Here is a 24,191-nt window from a genome sequence, read left to right on the forward strand (position 1 = left end):
GCTGAGTGCCTCTTCTTATTGGTAAACATAGCCTAATCCATGTTCTGGAACATTAATACATCTCCTCCCGAAGGGGGAGCTAGGAGTGAGAGTGGAAGAAGAGAGGGGAGACATTCCCCTGGCAAAATGCTAACAACAAAACTAAACCAAGAGGCATGGAAGTGTCACTGTGTGAATATGTGAAACCTCTATAAGAAGTTCATTTCTGAAATAAATTTTTAAATTCAAAGCTTATTTCAAAGTAATAGAAGCCTTTTTAGTTTCTTTAGTAGACAATTTATTTTGATAAACTTGCTCAATAACAAAAATACAAGTGAAGAAAATTATGTTCATTTTATACAGTTTGTATTAACAATTTGTTTTGAAACTATTAATCGAAAAATGTTATAACCAATTAGAAAACAATTCTTAATAAAGTTGGGGTAATATACAGGCCTTGATGACAAACTTTAAAATCTCTTGAGGTGATATAACTAATAAGTCCTATGTAGGGAATCCAACCTACACAGGTCACTTTTTTCCTTCATATATTTTTATCCTTCAAAAATTAGTTCTGAAAGACAGCTTACTGTTTTGAATTGTGAATGTAAATTCAATATTTTAAAGAAGATCAAAGTGGGTTGCTAAAACAGTTACTACAATCAGAGTAACTGTGGCTAGTAGTCTTTTAATAAAGACAAAATAAATGCAACATGTTCCTCCCATGAAGCCCACGATGCAAAATAATAGCTAAGAGCAGTATATTCAAAGTTAGTTTCCAATACTTTTTCAGGGTCTTTCCTCTAAATCAATAGGTTGTATGTCACCAGGACTGTTCATTGTTTTACTTAAGAGATTAAACAGTGAATTCACAGAACATCAAGTGGGGATATCAAAGATTTAGGCAAAAGGGTAAAAACCAATGAAGTGTTTTGGTCATCTAGAACATTAAAAAGAAAAAAAAAAAAAAAAAAGAGCCGTCCTTCAAAAACAAAACAAATGAAACGGAAAATAGGCTTATAAGAAGTAGAAGAGTCAGAAAAATTACATACACACATTAACAACATAGAACATGGATTACCTTTGGAAAGAATCATACTGAAATGTTTGCTTTTAATGAATTGAAGATTTTTCATGTTTACAGATGTTTAGGCATGTTCAATAGGAGCTTCCAAAACTTTCAAACTAATTAAGTCTTGTGCAAATAAAACCTATAAATATTTTTCAGCAGATTTTACAGTGATATTCTTAGGTATGAGAAGAATGCACACACTCTAAAAACAATGTAACAGACAAAAATTTGACAAATGATTGCACCATTAAACAGTGTTTTATATACAGTTTACAAGATATGATTTCCTGCTATAAATTAATACTGTACTATATAGTACTTATTATAGTGACCTCTTTAAATGCAACTGCTGACAGTTGTCTATCTTTTCACTTACAGGATTTATAGAATTTTATATGAATGAGTCCATTTCAATGTTTGGTCTGGAAGAGTACAAAGATTTGACTTCACATACTACTTGATGGGATGGTTTTAATCCTGGGTTAGAGTGCTGACTGGTTAGAGGGAGTTTTCCCCTATCAGCCCTTAGTGCACTGGACCTCCAAGACAATGATGAAATTAAAGACAATTTAATGGTTTGTGTAATAGATACAAATAAAACCTTAAATTCTGCAACCTTATATGCAATACCACTGTAAGTGAAAGACGTAAACAGTGGGGAAATTCTTAGCAGCTGAGAAACTTTCTCTCCCCATGCTCATGATCCAGTTAAAAATATTTTGAGAAACTATTTACAATAAAATTCAACTTTTGGAAGAGAAAAGCTCTTGGTCATATCATAAGTTAATTTGAACCACACTTTGCTAACCCTTTATTTCAGTGGTATAATGGTGACAACCAAAGCTTTCCTTCAAAGTGATCCATTTGACTGAGGTCCAATCAAATCGCAATGGGAACTGCCATCCCAAATGTCCACAGCACATGTCCAGTGGTATTCTTAGAACTGACTAGACATCGTAATACTTGGGGAAAATTAGTCTCCCTCAGGCATTTCCTAGAGGTTTCTTTGGACTCTGGGAAGGAAATGGGTGACATGCCCCCAGCACACTCAAGGAACTCACCCCAGTGGTGGTCTACCTCTTACCTGACTCCTGAGTGAGCTGAAACACTGGGGTTTTCTTCCACAATAAAATACTGCTGAATTAACAGTAAGATATATGAATGTCAAACAAGCCAGTGTGAAATACATCAGGCTCCTCCATTTCATACCTTGAATATCTGAGGAGGCAGCCCCATCTCTGAAGCAATCATTTAAAAAAAAAAACAAAACAGTGCATTCATTTCAGTTTGTGTGAAACAAGGTACCCTAACTCTTCTGATAGGGACATTTCGGTTGCCGTTGCCATGAAAGACTCCATTGCCATGAAAAACCCTCCTGCCCCACATTTCAAACAGGAGATTATCTATTGTGTTCACCTGGAAAAACAACTAAGCATTGACATAAAGACATGGAGATGTGGAGAAGAGAAATACTATATTTTAAAACTATTTGTGGGCTCAAGGGTTAGCTGCAATGCTTCTTTCTGGAAGAAATGTAAAGCTGTGGGTCTAGTACAGCCCTTTAAAGTAAATGCAAAAATGTTAGCGTTTAGCAAACAAAGGCATATAGCATTTAAAGAAAATACTGTATTGCTCAGGTTTTTGGTAAAGGAGATTATTAATAATGCCTAGATGAAAAGAAACATAAATTTAATTTTTATGGCAGAGTGAAGTTAGTGTTATAAATAGCCAAAATATTGTAAATTGATATTACTAGTGAACTTTGTATTTATGTAAAGTTGTGTGCTTAAACATAGAAAATGCTTTACTAATGTAACAGAACGAGCCAGTAGAAAAAGAGAACCTCTGTACAACAGACAACAGTTGCCAATAATTTAAATAGTGTCAGATTCCCCAAATTATCAGGTTTGACATGATCTTACCTTCTACTATCATAAACAAATAAATTAACCCTACAAAGAATTTTAGCTTAACTTAAAATTGCACCTAGAAGGGTATGGGATTATTTGTACCTATTACAAAAACCTGTTAAAATCAAGGGCTGCTACAAAGAATGAGGTAAACTGAAGACTCTCTCCACTATGCAGCCTTCAGATAAATGGCTTTTTTTCTATTGAGTTCTAGGTTTGCACACCACAGTGTTTTGCTAGCAAAGCATTCAGAGTTCTCTTCCAGGAACTGTTTGCATGTGTGTGTATATAAATTTACACACACACATACGCACACACACATATATACACACTGTATACTGCATCAGCAAAATATATATATTATATATATATTTATATAAATATAAGGAAAATTTCCCCCACCCAACCCCCCGCCCCCCAACGACATGTTTCTTAGTGTTTGTTTTTTTTTTTTTTTTTTTGTACACAGAGAATAGGGAATTTCAGAATTTTTACATACATTTTAGCAAACGAGTTTTGATCTATTGGCTTCTTGGTGCGGTAATGCAATGGCAATCCATTCTGGTGCCAAAGGCTCATACCATTACAAGGAAGCTGTGAACTCTAATTTCTTAGGAGGTGAGGCCAGCCCCACATGAACTTCTCTTGCATCCCTCTGGTCCGCCATGATTCATAAATACTTAGACTTATTTTTTCCTCCCTCAAATGAATCATTAGACGTTAAAAATGGAACCACAGAGTCACAAAGGGCTACATGCTTTTCAGTATAAAGCATTCTCCTTCACTAGGTTGCTATCACAGTGCAGACCTGACTGCCTGAATATGCTCAGGAGATTTAGTCAATATTGTCTGTATTTGGTTATGGAAAAGGCTCTCCTTATTTTTTGTTTTTAAATCCAAAGTGCATAGTGAGAACAAATCAAAGCATCTTTTTTTTCTTTTCAGCATCAGTTTCATCTAAGCATCTTCCTATGCGAGGACTACTCAGATGCCTTGCCTTTGTCCTCCCCACCCTCCAAAAATAAAAAAATAAAATTAAATTAAAAATAATAAGAGTCAAGCAATTCAGACATTCATCAGCCTGGTAAACAAACTTTGCCGGCAAATAGAAGTCCTACTATTGTAAAGAAAATTGATAAGACAAAAAGTACGTATGATGACCCAACTACTGTGTTGTTGGGTAATTTATATGGTTGACCTCCGACTTCATTGATGTAAAATCCTATTGGAAATATTAGGGCAGCCATACAGAAAAGGATCACTGTAAAACAAACCAGAACACAACATTAGTAACATGGTTTGGTGATTAAGAAAACAATGAAAATTTGGCACAAAGGAAGTTTATAAGAAGGGTTGTGGATTGATGACATGGTCAAATCTGTTACAATATGGATCACTTATCAAAAGATTTGTGTATACTACAGATCCCCAAAGCCTAACAATTAAATACAGTAAAAGCTAGCTTAGCCTTTTACATAGTTTTGAATATCAGCATTAAGGAAGGCCTCCAAACCTACTAAGTACTCGTATACACGATTCTTGACCATTTAAAGTAGTGACTAAGGGCTCTGGCTAGTGTCAGACAGGGGCTAAGTTCTGGCTCTACTACTTACTAATGGTGTAATCTTAGGCTTCTGAAATTCTGAAAATGGGTAAGTATATAGTACAAGGATAAACAAAACAATGTCAAGTCCTTCGCACAGTGAGTGACAGGTTGATAGTAAGTGCTGAATAAATGCTGTATATTATTATTGTCCTAGCATTATTTTGCCAATTCTCTGCTCTCTCAGTTGGCATTAGCTATGAGGAATTGAGAAAAGGTGCATACAAATATAAATACTATTTATCTTACTCTGATTTAAAATCAGCTAGTGGAAAGAACCACAGGCTTTGATGAGGAGCAGATTGTCAGACTGGTTATCTCTCATCACGGACAACGTTCCAAAAAAAAAAAAATCTCCCAGGTTTCTGACTACAGAGTTTAAAGTGGGGGAGAGTGGAGAAATCTTTTGAATTTTGTATGCAAACACAATGAAATATATTATTTGCTAAAATGCTTCTAGAAAGATATCAGAAAACCCAGTGTCTGGGCAGAAGTAATTCCACAGTTGGCTGTTTTAGGAAACCGCGTGCTCCCCTGTGCTAACAAAGAAACACTCTTCTTAGGGAACACAAATTACCTATAGATAGGCTAGCGTTTCCAAGAAAATATTTTATGCTTTTTATTACTATTATTATTATTATTTTATGCTTTTTGAAAGCATGTTGGTCAAATGTTCATAGTCTTTCAAATTTCTTTGAAGGCAGAAACATTTCTTCAGTGTAATGTCATTCTATATTCATTCCCAATATTAACTGAATGAGAAAATTTTCTCAGTTAAACCCATCCCTAGCAATACTGACAGAGTCCTGGATAAATATACCAGCTAACACTTGTCCTAAATTATTTTTGTGTTACTCAATCTACAAAATTTAATAGGAGAGTCCTGAAAAAGCCAATTAGGAATATTTCCTGGAAGGAAGCTCCAGAAATGCTGTAAAACGTAACATTTTCTTAAGTAATACACTAGCGTAAGAAACACACCAGCACTCTCGTTTGCTTCGCACCATTTGGGTGGATTATTTTATATTAAGCAGACATAGAATCTGTTTCATTTTGGGCATATGACCACAACAAATAATGTTACATAAGCAGATTTAAATTCTTTTGGATACCTACTACAGAACAAATGAAAAATTCAGGTATTCAGTATTAGATCTTTTGGCCTTTCTGTTGTATAGTTAGCAATAAATAACTTTATTACTGCTGCCAGTGCCCCCTGATCTGTGGTATCTGTCACCAGTCTCTAACAGTGCTTATGCCTTAATATGGTTTGGTAAGTAAAATGAAACCACAATTAGACAATCTAATAAAAACAATGGGAAAACATTATTGCCTTAAAAACAATTTGTTCTTTAATGTGGATTAATCTCTAACCTCAAGAAACACTAAAATAATTTAGAAGTCCTTAAAAGATATGCAGATATTACTGTTGTTCAGTCTGTTAATTGATGTGCCAACTTACTTCCTATCCTTTCCTATTTTCTACTGTAAAATAAAAATCTATCTTTTATAAAGGAGTAATCATTTAATGACTATATTTAAAGCAGGGTTTAATATTTTACAAGTGTTAAATATTTTCCAAATTGGTTAGGAAAAGCTTAATCAAATTTTAAGGAAGCAATGAACTCTTAATTCTATCCAATATTTGTTTTTAATCCAAGGAATCTAGTTCTCTGTCCTGGAGAGATTTAATGTTGGTGGGTGAGGTTTTTTTGTTTTTGTTTTCCTGTTTTTTGTGGGGTTTTTTTAGCTATTGAGACCTGTGAAGTTACTTTAGATCTTAAAATACTGTTAATGCTGAAAATACATATCAACTTTTGACAATTAAGTTCTGGGTCCTAAATAAGTCTGTAAAGACATAACTTCACATCCTGTATAGCATAGATTTCTTGGTGGTGAAAGTCAATCAGGTGTACTGGTAGACAAGTAAATTACGGTGGCAAAAGCAAGGACAAGGGTCAGACTTGAAGAAAAAGGCACAGCTTTGTCACCCTTGCCCCCATAGGTGAGCCCCCTCATGTGTGGCTCTCCTTTGAACATTTCCACTGTGTAAATCCATCAGAAAATGTTAGCTTATATTCTTACCAAACTATAGCTTAACTGGAATAGAAGTGCATAAAATAGAGATGAAGTACATTTTCAAACACTGAATGGAAACACTAGGGGGAGCCCAATCCCTCTTATGACTACCACCCCAGTAAACTTAGCTCTGGGAATGTAGCTCTATGCTTCCTTAGATGACATCAACACAAAGATATATTGTTGAACGAAAAAACCAAGATACAGAATAGTATAAATAGAATAAATATGTATTTATAGAACACTCACACATATACATATATGTTTCTATGCATAGAACACCACTGGTAGGAAACCCCAGAAACTGGTGAGAATGGCTGCTTCCAGGAAAGGAGTATCAGACGACTGGGTGACAGGGCCACAAATGAGATTTACTTTTCACTTGGTGACCCTTTCATAGGCTTTGAATTATGTATCATGCACATATTATTTTAAAAAGTTAAATTATTTAAAATGGAAAATAAAGGAAAAACATTCTGCATTTCAAGGTAGCTATATATTAAATATGTACTTAAATATTTTCTCTTGAAGAGAAACGAAAAACAAGATAATCAAAGTTCTTTCCCTTTATTGGGTCATAAGAACCAATGGCTCATGTGAGCACCTTAATGCTTTTCTCTGATTCATATTACTTTGCTAAATAATATTTCAGATTTTTGGTATTCAGAGTACATGCACTCCCAAATTTCAACTAAATCCAGAAACTAAATCCTTCTTCTTTGATTTTATTTTACTCCTAAAGAGTGAATTCTAAAGAGTGGATAAGTAACTGTATCTGTGAGTAAAGATTCTCTTTAAATTCCCCATCAATACCCTTTAATTTAGTAGCTCTGTCTCTATAACTGCCTCTAGACCCTACTATTTAGAAAAGAACTGTCTCAGGAGGTCTGTTTGACCTCAAAAAAGATCAACTTTTTTCACATTTCTTAACAAAGATGGAGAAGCCTTTTTATGTCAACTGCAACTTGATCTAAATTTTAAAATTAAGGGAGAAATACATACAAAAATAAAACAACAGATCCAGAAACATATACATTCTCTAAAGAGAGTTTCACAGAGAGATAGGGAGAAACAGAGACTCATGAACTAATATCCCTATCCTATGACCTTTAAGAATAAATTGAGTTTTAACATTAATAGGGATACATGGGATTATGCCTTAGCCCTGTAATACAAGTTCTACATGACAATATCAGGTGAAAGTAAGCTGTGTTGTAATATTCATTTTTTAAAAACTTAAGAAAACCTGAGATGATTATAAGACACTGAATTAGAAATTAAACCCCGTAGTGTTTGGCATAGGGATAGTTATCCTGTTCTTTAGAGCAGGGTTTCTCAACAGGGCCCTATTGCCATCTGGGGCCAGATTAGTCTTTGCTGTGGAGGGCTGTTCTGTGCATTTGTACACTGTTCAGCAGCATCCCTGGACTCTACTCACTACATGCCAGGAGCATCCCCTTAGTTGGGACAATCAAAAATGTTTCCAGACTTTGACAAATGTTCCCTGGGGGACAAACCTGCTTTAGAAAGAAGAAAGCAGAATTACAGAAACCTTCCCTTTGAGCATTTTTGTTGCTTTTAGCTTGGGAAAAGCCTGCGTTGTGCTCTGAAATTAAACCAGTTTTGCAAAGTACATGAGAATGTGTAATATATATGTATTATCACACCCTTGGGCATAGCTTAAATGGCATCAGAGATGTTGAGAAATGATTATTAAATAACCAAATGTGTTGATTTTTCAATGGTCACACCACAACTTATGGTAGAAACTCAAATCAATGATATTAAAAAGCAAATCACCACCTTAAACTAATTTGTATTTCTGTATATTTTCTTCTAGATTTATCTTTATTTGACAGACGATACCAATACCTTTAAGAAGAGGAAGACTCAGGTTAGTGGTAGCTCTGAGTCACAGACCTGGAACACTTAGGTCACAATGTGAGCAAAAATAAAATTCATTAAAATAGCACGTTATACAAAGCAATTAAGGTTTGGATGTCCTGGTCTTATGGTGAGAATTCGGAAGAGCTGATGGGACCGCGTAGAGTCTATCTGATGGCCGTACACAAGTGGTGCCCTTTGATGATTAGAGAGTCCTTATTACTGAGTCTTGATTCCAGGGTGAGTGCCTTCTAGACAAATTTAGTTAGCACAGGTTACTTACTTCCAGTGAATGCTATCCATCGAGCATATTTTGTGGCTTCTCTTCGCCAGTGGGAAGCCACCAGCAAACCACATGTGACAGTCAATGAAATGATTCCCATGATGATAAAAAACAGTGTGGTGACCCACTCTGGGGGAAGCCGAGGTGGGATGCATGTCCGGTCTCGTCCATGGATTGTTTGACACTGTCGCACAAGGCCCACAGTGAGCGCTCCTGGAGAGATGCAAAACGTGGGAGTATTTTAGTGGGTTTGGCACACCCAGGGAATTGTCCCTACCAAAACCCCTTTAGTCCTTTTCTCTCTGAGTGGGTCATTCAAGCACTGAATTCCACTGAGTCCTATTCTTCAGCATCCTGCTGTAGTCCACTATGTAGTAATACTTTGTTTAAGGTACAAAGTGAACTTAAAAAAAAAAAAACCTCACAAGTCATAGAAGAAAATTCGTTCAGTCATTTATTAAATACTTTTCTGGGTACCTGTGTCTGGCACTGTTCTAGGCTCCAGGAAAATAACAGTGAACAAGAGAGATGAGGTTCCCGCTCTTGCTGAGATTACCATATTAGCAAAAAGAATTGGAACTTTTCTATTCCCAGATCCAAGACTCAAACGTATATGATTTTATTTTGGCTGAGGAGAAACACACGTTTTAAAAATTTGAAGGCAAACTTGAAATATGTCTAAGTGTAATACATAAATAAAATTAAATAATGGATTAAATACTGGAATTAATATTATTTTATTAAACTTAAAAGGTCTAAGAAAATTACAATATAAGTACTTTTCCACTAAATTCAAGAAAATGCTGGAAAAGCTAGTAGGTTCACCCCATTTGGTAAGTCAACAATTTTTGTACAATGTACAAGTACTCACAGTGCCAAATCATTACTAGTATGCTTCAGCAGAAAAGCATAAAGGCATCGGTGCTAATTTTTAAAGTGCCCCCTCTTCCATTTAAATAAATGAAAGTGGTTTTTGTAAAACATCAAGTGCTATTTTTAAACAAACATGTTCTCATGTCAAACCCAAGGAACCTCTCTATCAAATTTGGGGTGAATTAATTTACAGAGACCTAGATAAGGAAGATGAAAGAATTATTATTTTATCCTTTTCCCCAGTAAGAAGAACAATTAAAATGTCACTTTTGAGTAAAAGTTGCTTGCTTCCCCCTTTAAGGGCAACTGCAAATGGGAAAACAGCTGCCAGAAATACAAGAAAAGAAATTTCTGGAGCCACTGAAAACAACAGATTTCTGCATCTTTTATTGGTCTTATTTTCTCATTATGAACAACAACAACAACTACAACAAAAAGACATTAACCTCAAAAATCATAGCACCTGCCATGAACAAGTGCCTTTTTTGAGGACAGTCAGTAAAATTCCCAGAGGCATTTTGGGAAGCTGCCCTTGGTGGGAGAAGACAGACCAGGGCTGAACCTGTACATACAGATGTATGTGGGTAGGTGGGGCTGTTGGAGGGAGGGGGTTTTCCTGCAACATGCCTTTGCCATTCGTACATTTGTAGAAATAAGCAATGTATTCAAAGAAAATGAAGAGAAAAATCAGTTCTGCTCTCAGAATTGAGTTGTGGTCTTTTTTCCTCTAATGCTAACTCTGACTATAACTTTTCAAAAGAGTGGAAGACGATAACGCAAACAAGTTGTACCTTTTTCTCTCAAATAATCTAATAATTAGGCCCTTCTTGTGATCTCCGCATAGGTGCAAACAGCATTATAATTACAGGATCATCGCCAGCAAGATGGAGGCAGATGAGGGGCGGGAGACGGATAGAAAGTGAGCAAACTGTCACAGTAAGTAATGCCACCCTATCCCTCCTCCGAGCTGCTGTTTGGAGTGGAGTGATTCCACAGGCCAGAGAAGTAAATCAGTTCAAAGTTTTTGACAGTTACTAACATTTTTAGTATCATGGTCATTGCTTGAAACCAGAAAAGGGACGACAATAGGGGTGAGTAGGTACCAGGGAGTTGCATAACTGTTCTTAAAATGAAACATTAAAAAGTTTCCTTGAAAAGAAAACTTGAGGGAGAGGGCGTGTCTTATTATGATACGGCATTTTATGGTAATTTTGGAAATAAAGAAGGCATTCACAGCAGTGCTCAAGCTCTTCTAACAGGAAACCACTCCTGATCACTCAGCAAAAATCTTCTAACAAATTACCCTCTGTAGTCACTATCTCATTTATAAAAGCTATCAGTACAGTGAGAATAGACAACAGGCAATGAAAGACCCTCTGGCAAAATTCAATATTATGGATTCTGATTGTAGTAACAATTCTCTTCACAAATTTAAAATACAAAGAAACTTTCATTGGTAACTCTATAAATAACTAGTGGACTGAGATTTACTTTTTTTTTTTTTTAATAAATTTATTTATTTATTTTTGGCTGCGTTGGGTCTTCGTTGCTGCACGCAGGCTTTCTCTAGTTGCGGAGAGCCGGGGCTACTCTTCGTTGCGGTGTGCGGGCTTCTCATTGCGGTGGCTCCTCTTGTTGTGGAGCACGGGCTCTAGGCGCGTGGGCTCAGTAGTTGTGGCTCGCGGGCTCTAGAGCACAGGCTCAGTAGTTGTGGCGCATCGGCTTAGTTGCTCCGTGGCATGTGGGATCTTCCAGGACCAGGGCTCGAACCCGTGTCCCCTGCACTGGCAGGCGGATTCTTAACTACTGCGCCACCAGGGAAGCCCTGAGATTTACATTTGAGAATTATTTTTTGCTGGCAAATATTTGAAGTTGTAGGTTCAATAAACCATAACTAAAACATTTCTCTTTCAAAATATTTTGAGTATCCTTATGTTGCCTCGTTTACTTTCCATTTATGGACATGGCAAGGAGGGCTCAAATTTAACTTCCTGTGCCTATAGGTTGTAAAGCTTTCTGAGTAGGATTGCTTTTTCCTCCTCTCCTGGCTGGCACACCACACCAAGTGAATACAAAGAGAACAAGTAAGAAAATGAAAATTATACCTATACTTTCTACAAATCAATGGAAATAACCTGACGGATGTTCCACCGTAAAAGAAGAGTTATGCGTCTGTATTTACGAAAGTCCTTATCACCACAAATCAAGACCAAATATTCAACAGCTACATTCTGGAAGAAAAGAAAGCTAATGCTAACTAACAAGAAGGTGTACTGTATATAAGCAAATCAATTCATAAATATTTTATTGAGTCTCTTATGTGCTCACATTTTTGTAGTGGTCTGAGATTACAAAACTAATACTGTCACACTTTCAGTGAAAATAGAGTTTTCTTAAATTATGCAAAGGCTAGTGCAAACAGTGGTTGGTCAACATTGTCACTAAAATTCATTTTCTTAAGATTCTACGGCAATATAATTTATATCACAGTTACATATTTTCCATAAGCTGTCTGGGTGTAGGGATCTGCAAGGGTAACTGTGCTGCTACCATTGAATCTTGTAAATTCAGGTAACTGTTAGTACCCAAACTTTCACCAGGTCTTTAAACTTCATCTTTTGCCTCAAAGAATTATCTCCTCCCTGTAGATTCAAACCCATCACTCACATTGACTAGCCAAGATCTTTTACATCCTCCAAATTCTCTGAACACATTTAGACTGTATCACATAATCGTGCACTTGATTTTAAGGTAACTTCTTTTAACCCCAAACAGAAAATGAGCTTTTCAGGAGGGAACTGAACCTTCTGCTTCATTGGAAACCCAGCAGTGGGCACAAAGCAGGAATTAATAAACATTTGGTGAACTTAAATAAATTAAAAACAAGCTAAATTTAAAAATTATGCTGCATTAACTAGGTTCTCCTATAGAACTGTCTCAGTTTGATTTGTTGAAGCACACTAAATTAAGCATAAATTCAGCCATTCACTAATTTTTGTTTTATCCAACAGGTCTTTTGCCTCCTGAAGGGGCCTGTAATTCCATTTTCCAAATAGCCAATCCATCTTTACCCTGCAGCTGTTTCCTAGGTAACCAGTCTAGCCAAATAAAAACTTGCACACAATAGGAAAAAGGAAAACCAACTAGGAACTATAGCATCCCACATGCCTCTTAGTATCTCACCTGTGTTATCAAAACACAGAAAAGGAAGTCATAATGAATCTTACCCTGTTAAGTGGAGAATCTTAACTAAAGAGGCTTTTGACACCCATCATCTATAGATCCAGACACTGCTGAAATGATTTAACACAGTCTGAGCATGTCTGTTGCCACAATGAGGATGATTACAAGGCATGTCATCACTACATGTAAAAGCTGTGTCACAGAAAATTTGAAACACAGTAATTGTAAATCAGAAAGGCACACATTCCCACCAATCTGTCAGAGCAAATCATATGCAGTAACTGCTCACTAAACTGACTACGGAGAGGGTTTTCCAAGATAGGGCTGAATTTGAACAAAATTGTGAAGTTAACATTTGCTATTGCCCTCTCCCATCTCTCCCTTGAGTTCTCTTCCTACTCATGTTCTCTTCCTCTCAGGGGGCCCTCTTCGTTAGCTGTAGGTATTGTGAACGGGCCCACCCAATCCCTACAACTGATGTGGATTTCTTACTCTACTTTCTCCCTGGGGATATAAAAATCTAATCTTGGCAAGCTATCCTACTGGTAACACAAACCAAACACGTTACCACAAAAGTCTTAGTGACTGATAAAGGCTTAACATATTGCCCTTTCCAAGAGCACCTGTAGTTAAGTAAGGGACAATATTCCAACTTAACTGAAATTATAGAGTTTCATGTTTCAGTGACAGGTTGGCTGAGGAAATTTAGGAGAACCTGGAGGCAGGTGAGAAGGGGCCTGGTAGGGGGCCCCAATGTAGGCAGTGACACATACCTTCCGGTGTAAGTCATACCCTGGCAGCTCATACTTTAAATGAGTAGAAGCACAAGCACAGAAAATAATAGTCTATAGGTAACTTAAAAACTTCACATATTTAATTTTTTTCCTCCAGAAACACTGCTAGTGATGATTATTTTTTATCAGCTGTGATTTCTGGGTTCTACCTTAAGATGCGGGTGCTTATAAATAGTGAACTGGCCAAAAAGAGTCAACACGTAAAACAAGGAAACTTAATGAACCATACATAGGCAATGTCTGAAAACCCGAGTAACATAATAGGTTTATTAGGTCAGTCACTAGTGTCCACTATAGTAACAGTGTCCATTCCTGTTACTTTCACCTGTTCTTATACCTCCCTGACACTGGCCCCTATTTTCTCCCCATCCATCACTTTCCTATTGTCTTCACTTCTTTCCTTATCCAGCCTAGAGTCCTTGATCCATCATATTACCACCTAACTTCTATCCTTTCACTGCACCCACCTGGCAAAAACCATAACCCTGATTCAACATAGGTTTTGCCCCTCCTGCACTTACCTCCAGTATGCTGAATGCTGATGAAGAAAATCATATCTCAGAGCAGAGGTGTGCCACTATAAATTCCTAAGGTTCTATCTCATGACCATCACCACTACCCAGAAACTAATTAGATTTTCCTAATTCAGCGCTTCCCCATTCTCTACTGTGACCATTCCAAGTCTGCTGCACTCTCCCTCAATACGAGAGCCATTCCCCACCCCTATCACTTAAGTAGGTGCCTGTGTCTGTTACTTTTCAGAAAAGATAGAGGCCATCAGACAGCAACCCCTCAACTGTCCACCATCAAAACTTACGAATTTATCTGCACACACTTGTTCTTTCATCCTATTGATCTTTCTCCCTTTGTTTTGGATCCCATTCCCTCTCACTTTCTTTGGGAGCTTGCCCAACTTATTATTTTCTTTCTCTTCTGGATTGCAAAATTGTTTGAATAAGCTTAAGTCTTCCCTATTTTTTTTTCAACTGTTTATTTTTTATTTTATTTTATTTTTTGGCCACACCGCGCGGCGTGTGGGATCCTAGCTCCCTGACCAGGGATAGAACCTGCGCCCCCTGCATTAGATGTGCGGAGTCTTAACCACTGGATTGACAGGGAAGTCCCCTAAGTCTCCCTTATCATAAAACAAAACTATCCCATCACGTCAAGCCATCCTCTGGTATTGACATGTTTGTGTTTCTGTCCGCTCCACCTAGTATCCTTTGTCCCCTACCCTGTCAAGAGTCCCTGTCCCCACTTCCCAGAGTCTTGTTCATTCTTTAATCTACTGCAGCTTGGCTTTTACCCCAACCGCCCCACTGACACAGCTCTTGCCAAGCTCACTCATTCCATACTGCTGACTCTAATGGGCATTTCTAAGTCCTTTCCTTAATATTTTAGCAGCATCTGTTACAGCTTCTTCAAACACATTTCCTTTCGTTTTGGTGACTCCATGTTCTATTTATTTTCCTCATGCCCCTTTAGTTTTTCTTTCTCTGTCTTTGTTCACAGACACCTTTTTCTCTGCCATGTGTTAAAATTTGGCATTCTTTAGGGGTCTTTGTTGGATCTGGTTTTTCTTCTACACACTCTCTCTCCTCTAAGTCCAAATGTCCTACAAACGTCTGGATGATATTGCTTTTTTTTTCTTTTTTTACATTTGATGCTCAAATTCTTTAATTAACTTTCAGTCATCTCTAACACACACACACACACCTCAGGCCTTCGTATATGCTGTTCCCTCTGCCTAAACTACTCTTCCAAACTTCTTCTCCTGGTTTCTACGTATGATTCAAAACTCCAGTCACAGCTTAGAAGTCACTTCTGGGAAGTCTTCCTCGACAAGCTTACATTCCCATTCTGGGCTGACTGCTCCTCTATGCTTCCATGGCCCCGTTCAAAGCATCATAACTGTCTCTCTGTTGAACTAGAGGGGGTCGTGGGAAATCCCAAATTTGTAGCCAGTAGGTCAGAAGTGCCCTGCCCCCCCGAACTTGTGGCAGTGTCTGAATTAGAGGCAATCTTGTGGAGGACAGAGCCCTTAATTTGTGGGATCTGTGCTAACTCTAGGTGGCTAGTGTCAGAATTGAAGTGTATAACAGTGTACTCAGTTGGAGTTAGAATATATACATTTATACAAAAACTTGTACCTGAATGTTCATAGCATTATTCATAATAGCAAGAAAAGGGGAAACAACCCAAATGGCCATCAACCGATAAACAAAATCCATACAATAGAATATTATTCAGAAAAAATTTTTAAAGTACTGATACAAGCTGCAATATGGATGAACCCTATGTTAAGTGAAAAAGGCCAGACACAAAAGGCTACATATTGTATTATTCCATTTATATGAAATATACAGAATAGGTAAATCCACAGAGGCAGAGACATCAGTGGATGCCAGGGGATGCGGGAGGAGGAATTAGGAAGTTTGGGGTTTCTTTTTCCTGGGGTGATGCAAATACTCTGGAATTAGATATTGGCGATGGCCACATACCACTGTGAATATACTAAAAATCACTGAACTGTACAGTTTAAAATGGTGCATTTTATCTCAAACGAAACCCAACAGCTCAGATTTACCAACTTAATTTCAACAGTGTATCAAAATTTTTGCCCCAATATCCCTCTATTCCCTCCCTTTCTTTTGTAAAATTACATCTTTATACATTATAAGCCCATCAACACACTTTTATAATTACTGCTTTATTTTAAAGAGAAAAGAATTATTAGCAAAAAGATATTTATACTGACTTTTTAAACATCTTTATTGGAGTATAATTGCTTTACAGTGGTGTGTTAGTTTCTGCTGTATAACGAAGTGAATCAGCTATACGTATACATACATCCCCATATCTCCTCCCTATCCTACCCCTCTAGGTGGACACAAAGCACCGAGCTGATCTCCCTGTGCTATGTGGCTGCTTCCCACTAGCCATCTATTTTACTTTTGGTAGTGTATATATGTCCATGCCACTCTCTCACTTCGTCCCAGCTTACCCTTCCCCCTCCCCGTGTCCTTAAGTCCATTCTCTATGTCTGCGTCTTTACTCCTGTCCTGCCCCTACGTTCTTCAGAAGCTTTTTTTTTTTAGATTCCACATATATGTGTTAACATACAGTATTTGTTTTTCTCTTTCTGACTCACTTCACTCTGTATGACAGTCTCTAGGTCCAGCTATCTCACTACAAATAACTCAATTTCCTTTCTTTTTATGGCTGAGTAATATTCCATTGTAAATATGTGCCACATCTTCTTTAACCATTCATCTGTCAGTGGACACCTAGGTTGCTTCCATGTCCTGGCTATTGTAAATGGAGCTTCAATGAACATTGTGGTACATGACTCTTTTTGAATTATGGTTTTCTCAGGGTATATGCCCAGTAGTGGGACTGCTGTGTCATATGGTAGTTCTGTTTTTAGTTTTTTGAGGAACCTCCATACTGTTCTCCATAGTGGCTGTATCAATTTACATTCCCACCAACAGTGCAAGACGGTTCCCTTTTCTCCACACCCTCTCCAGGATTTATTGTTTATAGATTTTTTGATGATGGCCATTCTGACCGGTGTAAGGTGATACCGAATTGTAGTCTTTTTTTTTTCTTTTTTTTTTTTTTGCGGTACGTGGGCCTCTCACTATTGTGGCCTCTCCCATTGTGGAGCACAGGCTCCAGAAGCGCAGGCTCAGCGGCCATAGCTCACGGGCCCAGCCACTCCGCGGCATGTGGGATCTTCCCGGACTGGGGCATGAACCTGTGTCCCCTGCAACAGCAGGCAGACTCTTAACCACTGCACCACCAGGGAAGCCCCCTGATTGTAGTTTCGATTTGCATTTCTCTAATGATTAGTGATGTTGACCATCCTTTCATGTATTTGCTGACAATCTGTATATCGTTTTTGGAGAAATGTCTATTTAGGTCTTCTGCCCATTTTTGGATTGGGTTTTTTGATACTGAGCTGCATGAGCTGCTTGTACATTTTGGAGATTAATCCTTTGTCAGTTGCTTCATTTGCAAATATTTTCTCGCATTCTGAGGGTTGTCTTTTCATCTTGGTTATGGTTTCCTTTGCTGTGTGAAAGCTTTTAAGTTTCATTAGGCCCCATTTGTTTTTGTTTTTATTTCCATTTCTCTAGGAGGTGGGTCAAAAAGGATCTTGCTGTGATTTATGTCATAGAGTGTTCAGCCTACGTTTTCCTCTGAGAGTTTTATAGTATGTTTTCCTCTAAGAGTTTTATAGTGTCTGGCCTTACATTTAGGTCTTTAACCCATTCTGAGTTTATTTTTGTGTATGGTGTTAGGGAGTGTTCTAATTTCATTCTTTTACATGTAGCTGTCCAGTTTTCCCAGCACCACTTATTGAAGAGGCTGTCTTTTCTCCATTGTATATTCTTACCTCCTTTATCAAAGATAAGGTGACCATATGTGCAGGGGTTTATCTCTGGGCTTTCTATCCTGTTCCATTGATCAATATTTCTGTTTTTGTGCCAGTACCATACTGTCTTGATTACTTGCTTTGTAGTATAGCCTGAAGTCAGGGAGCCTGATTCCTCCAGCTCTGTTTTTCTTTCTCAGGATTGCTTTGGCTATTTGGGGTCTTCTGTGTTTCCATACAAATAGTGAATTTTTTTGTTCTAGTTCTGTGAAAAATGCCATTGGTAGTTTGATAGGGATTGCATTGAATCTGTAGATTGCTTTGGGTGGTAGAGTCATTTTCACAATGTTGATCTTCCAATCCAAGAACATGGTATATCTTTCCATCTGTTTGTATCATCTTTAATTTCTTTCATCAGTGTCTTATAGTTTTCTGCATACAGGTCTTTTTTCTCCTTAGGTAGGTTTATTCCTAGGTATTTTGTTCTTTTTGTTGCCATGGTAAATGGGAGTGTTTCCTTAATTTCTCTTTCAGATTTTTCATCATTAGTGTATAGGAATGCAAGAGATTTCTGTGCATTAATTTTGTATCCTGCTACTTTACCAAATTCATTGATTAGCTCTAGTAGTTTTCTGGTAGCATCTTTAGGATTTTCTATGTATAGTATCATGGCATCTGCAAACAGTGACAGTTTTACATCTTGTTTTCTGATTTGGATTCCTTTTATTTCTTTTTCTTCTCTGATTGCTGTGGCTAAAACTTCCAAAACTATGTTGAATAAGAGTGGTGAGAGTGGGCAACCTTGTCTTGCTCCTGATCTTAGTGGAAATGATTTCAGTTTTTTCACCATAGAGAACGATATTGGCTGTGGGTTTGTCATATATGGCCTTTCTTATGTTGAGGTAAGTTCCCTCTATGCCTACTTTCTGGAGGGTTTTTATCATAAATGGGTGTTGAATTTTGTTGAAAGTTTTCTCTGAATCTATTGAGATTATCATATGGGTTTTCTCCTTCAGTTTGTTAATGTGGTTTATCACATTGACTGATTTGCGTATACTGAAGAATCCTCGCATTCCTGGGATAAACCCCACTTGATCATGGTGTATGATCCTTTTAATGCACGGTTGGATTCTGTTTGCTAGTATTTTGTTGAGGATTTTTGCATCTATGTTCATCAGTGATATTGGCCTGTAGCTTTCTTTTTTTGTGGCATCTTTGTCTGGTTTTGGTATCAGGGTGATGGTGGCCTCATAGAATGAGTTTGGGAGTGTTCCTCCCTCTGCTATATTTTCGAAGCGTTTGAGAAGGATAGGTGTTAGCTCTTCTCTAAATGTTTGATAGAATTTGCCTGTGAAGCCATCTGGTCCTGGGCTTTTGTTTGTTGGAAGATTTTTAATCACAGTCTCAATTTCAGTGCTTGTGATTGGTCTGTTTATATTTTCTATTTCTTCCTGGTTCAGTCTTGGAAGGTTGTGCTTTTCTAAGAATTTGTCCATTTCTTCCAGGTTGTCCACTTTATTGGCATATAGTTGCTTGTAATAATCTCTCATGATCCTTTGTATTTCTGCAGTGTCATTTGTTACTTCTCCTTTTTCATTTATAATTCTATTGATTTGAGTTTTCTCCCATTTTTCTTGATAAGTCTGGCTAATGGTTTGTCAATTTTGTTTATCTTCTCAAAGAAACAGCTTTTAGTTTTATTGATCTTTGCTATTGTTTCCTTCATTTCTTTTTCATTTATTTCTGTTCTGATCTTTATGATTTCTTTCCTTCTGCTAACTTTGGGGGTTTTTTGTTCTTCTTTCTCTAATTGCTTTAGGTGCAAGGTTAGGTTGTTTATTTGAGATGTTTCTTGTTTCTTGAGGTAGGACTGTATTGCTATAAACGTCCCTCTTAGAACTGCTTTTGCTGCGTCCCATAGGTTTTGGGTCATCATGTTTTCATTGTCATTTGTTTCTAGGTATTTTTTTATTTCCTCTTTGAATTCTTCAGTGATCTCATGGTTATTTAGTAGTGTACTGTTTAGCCTCCATGTGTTTGTATTTTTTACAGATTTTTTTCCTGTAATTGATATCTAGTCTCATAGCATTGTGGTTGGAAAAGATACTTGATACAATTTCAATTTTCTTAAATTTACCAAGGCTTGATTTGTGACCCAAGATATGATCTATCCTGGAGAATGTTCCATTAACACTTGAGAAGAAAGTGTAATCTGTTTTTGGATGGAATGTCCTATAAATATCAACTAAGTCCATCTTGTTTAATGTATCATTTAAAGTTTGTGTTTCCTTATTTATTTTCATTTTGGATGATCTACATACTGACTTTTATATCCACCTTTGTAGTTACCTTTATTGTGCCCTATTTCTTTGTGTGGATTCAAAACACTGCCTAGTGCCCTTTTCTTTCAGTTTGAAGACTCGTTTCAGTATTTCTTATAGGACAGGTCTGTTAGTGATGGATTTTCTCAGTTTTTGTTTATCTTAGAATATCTTGATTTCTCCTTTGTTTCTAAGGGATAGTTTTGCAGAATTTTTAGTTGACCAGTCTGTTTCTTGCAGCATTTTGAATATGTCATCCCACTGCTCTCTGGTCTCTTGGTTTCTGATGAGAAGTCAATTGTTAATGGTATTGAGGACCCCTTGTACATTTCCTGCTGTTTTCAAGATTCTCTTTATGTCTTTGGCTTTTGACTGTTTGACTATGACGTGTCTAGGTGTGAATTACTTTGAGTCTATTCTACTTGGAATTTGTTGAGATTCTTCAATGTGCAGATTAAAGTTTTTCATTAAACCTGGAGAGACTTTGGCTATTATTTATTCACATATTCTTTATGTCCCTTCTCTCTTCCCCTTCTGAGACTCCCATTATGCGTAGGCTGGAATACAGTATTCCCCTCTTATCCACAGTTTTGCTTTATGCAGTTTGTACCTGCAGTCAACCGCAGTCCAAAAATATTAAATGGAAAATTCCAGAAGTAAACAATTCACTAGTTTTAAATTGCAAGCTGTTTTGAGTAGCATGATGAAATCTTGTACCATCTGGCTCCAGCCCCCCTGGGACGTGAATCATTCCATTGTCCCGTGCATCCACACTGTATGGGCTACCTACCACCTGTTAATCACTTACTGGTCATCTAAGTTATCCAATGGACTGTTGCAGCATTGCAGTGCTTGTGTTCAAGGAACCCTTACTTTACTTAATAATGGCCCCAAAGTACAAGACTAGTGATGCTGGCAGTTAGGATATGCCAAAGCAAAACCATAAAGTGCTTCTTTTATGTGAAAGGTGAGAGTTCTCAGCTTAATAAGAAAAAAAATTTGTATGCTCAGATTGCTAAGATCTACAGTAAAAATGAATCTTCTTTCTGTGAAATTGTGAAGATGGAAAAAGAAATTCATGCCAGTTTTGCTGTTGTACCTCAAACTGCAAAAGTTACGGCCACGGTGTGTGATAAGTGCTTAGCTAAGGTGGAAAAGGCATTAAATCTGTGGGTGGAAGACATGCTGATTGATGGCAATGTGTTAAGCCAGAAAGCACTGAGCCTATAAGAAAACTTCAGCAAAGGATCCCCCTGAAACAAGTGATACCAAGCCATTTACTGCAAGTAAAGTATGATTACATGGCTTCAGGAATAGGTTTGGACGAAAAATATAAAAACTATTAAAGAAACTGTATCTGCCAGTGAAGAAGCTGCTGCCACATTTCTGGCAGAGTTGAAGCTAAAGAGAGAGATCACATTCACATAACTTTTATTCAGTATATTGTTATAATTGTTCTCTTTATTTTAGCTATTGTTTTTAAGCTCTTACCGTGCCTAATTTGTAAATTAAACTTTATCACAGGTATGTATGTATAGGAAAAAACATAGTGTATAGGGTTGGGTCCTATCTGCAGTTTTAGGCATCCACTGGGGGTCTTGAAACATATCCCCTTGCGGGGGGGGGGGGGCGGTAAGGCAGGCACAACTGCATTTCCCTTATTGAAGTAAAAGAGCTCTTTAAATATTAAAGAAATTAACTACTTGTCTGTGATTTGAGCTACTGATATTTTATCCCAGATATTTTGAGAACTCCTGCTCTAGAGATAGGTTTACCTTCAATACTTGCTTCTAGTCATAGAGATGATCAGACCTAAAGAGTAACATCCAATTACATTTGGCAAGAAAGGTGTTTCTTAAACAACGGAATTATTTTTTTTGGAGTTTATTATTTTAAATCACCAAGTAAATTTTCCGGTGCTAGAGATATAATGAAGTATGCTCTTTAAAGATCACAAGGCAGAATGTTGATAGAGGAACACAAGCAGAACCCAAGTCAATTCACTTCACTTACTGTAGCTTAAGAGGGGTTTTCCTTTTAACTTCCAAAATTAAACTGTTTGAAAATACTTCCACAGAGTGCTTTCTTTCCAAGGTAAACTCTCTAGCCACAAAATAGATGCATCAATCAATAAAACAGAATCAAATACACCTCAACAGGCCAAATATATATATGATGGCATTAGAAATCAATGGAAATAATGGATTATTTAGTAAACTGTTTTGGATCATTGGTTTACCATTTAGAAAAGAATTAAGATAGATTCCGACTTAATACCATGCATCAAAATAAGGTGGCAGAAATATAAAAATGAGAATCATAAAATAAAAAGGAAAATAGTCTAGTTGTGTGGTCTTAGGAATGGGGAAGACCTTTCACCTATATATACAGTCAGATTCTATAAAGAAAAAGACCATGACTGTAATTTAAAAGTAAACAATAACCATCGTGCAATACACATGAAGGGGTAATATTCTTTATATATAGTGAGTCCTTTCAAATCAATGTGAAATCAAACACCAAAATTGAAAAATGGACAAAGGATATGAAGATGGCACAAAGGATATCAAAAGGATATATATTTTTTAAAGTTCATGCTTTCCAGTAATCAAAGAAATGCAGACCAAAACAACAAAACTGTTAGTGCCTTTAAGATTCACCTAATTTTTCAAAATGGAGCCACTTTTTCCTCAGACAGCCTCCGGTCAATAACTGAGCATGAAGGAGTTCTAGAGCCTAGCCATTTCTTTCCAACACAGTACTACTCCTCTAAGAAGTAATCTTTACTTCAGAGTATCCTGCTGAGTTGGCTGAGACTCTGATACATCTGTATCATGATCTGACCACTTTCCCTCTCCTTCAGCTTCTGCCCCTGGTCATTCACAGGCACTAACCCTTGAATACTATTTGCAGTTCTAACTCCATCTCAGTGTCAGCTTCCCAGAGGATCCAACTGATTCAACTGCCTTCCTAACAAAATTTTAAGTGCATATACCCTTCTATCCAGCAATTTCATTTTTACATATGTAATCCAGAGAAAACCCTGCACATATGGATAAAGAAACAGGTACAATGATATTCACTGCAGAACTGATGAGGATGATTATAATTTTTGTGACTTTCTGTTTGAATAAAAAATTTAAAAATTAAAAAAAAAGATGTTCACTGCAGTATTACTTATAATAATGAAAAAACTAAACATGGATCAATAGAGGAATGCTTAATTAAATTGTGGTACATACACACCACAGAATACTGAAAAGAATGAGATAATTCTGTGCATACTGATATGAAAAGATTTAAGACATCATGAGAAAAAAATAAACCATAGAACAGTATGTATCATGAGATCCACTTATTTAAAAATATTTATTTCTGTAAATACACATATATGTAGATGCATAGGAAACTGAGTAACCACTGTTACTTCTGGAAAGGAAAGATGGAGCTGGGGGTAGGAAAGTTAGAGATGGGCAAGAAAACCCTATATTTTCCCTTTTTTTTTTTGGTTGCACCTCACGGTTTGTGGGATCTTAGTTCCTGGACCACGGATTGAACCTAGGCTCCGCAGTGAAAGTGCCGAGTCCCAACTACTGGACCATGAGGGAATTTCCCCATTTTTCATTTCAAAATTTAGAATGCATTCATATACAGTTGATCCTCATTATTTACAGATTCCATACTTGCAAATACGTCCACTCATTAAAATTTATTTGTGGGCTTCCCTGGTGGCGCAGTGGCTGGGAGTCCGCCTGCCGATGCAGGGGACGCGGCTTCATGCCCCGGTCCGGGAGGATCCCACGTTCCGCGGAGCGGCTGGGCCCGTGGGCCA

The 24,191-nt window shown here is 37.2% G+C and overlaps 1 protein-coding gene across 1 annotated transcript in view; it reads right to left on the reverse strand.

Moving 5' to 3' along the window:
- Nucleotides 1–253: 253 nt before the first annotated feature.
- MOSMO (modulator of smoothened) overlaps nt 254–24,191 on the reverse strand; it is a 58,208-nt gene continuing 34,270 nt past the window's right edge. The window contains exons 2-3 of the mRNA XM_067706429.1: nt 8,811–9,023; nt 254–4,222 (exon numbers count right to left, since the gene is read on the reverse strand). Coding sequence (XP_067562530.1) covers nt 4,038–4,222; nt 8,811–9,023 — 398 coding nt within the window. The 3' untranslated portion in view covers nt 254–4,037. The remainder of the gene's footprint in view (nt 4,223–8,810; nt 9,024–24,191) is intronic.

The sequence above is a fragment of the Pseudorca crassidens genome, chromosome 15, assembly GCF_039906515.1.
Source record: "Pseudorca crassidens isolate mPseCra1 chromosome 15, mPseCra1.hap1, whole genome shotgun sequence".
Lineage (NCBI taxonomy): Eukaryota > Metazoa > Chordata > Mammalia > Artiodactyla > Delphinidae > Pseudorca > Pseudorca crassidens.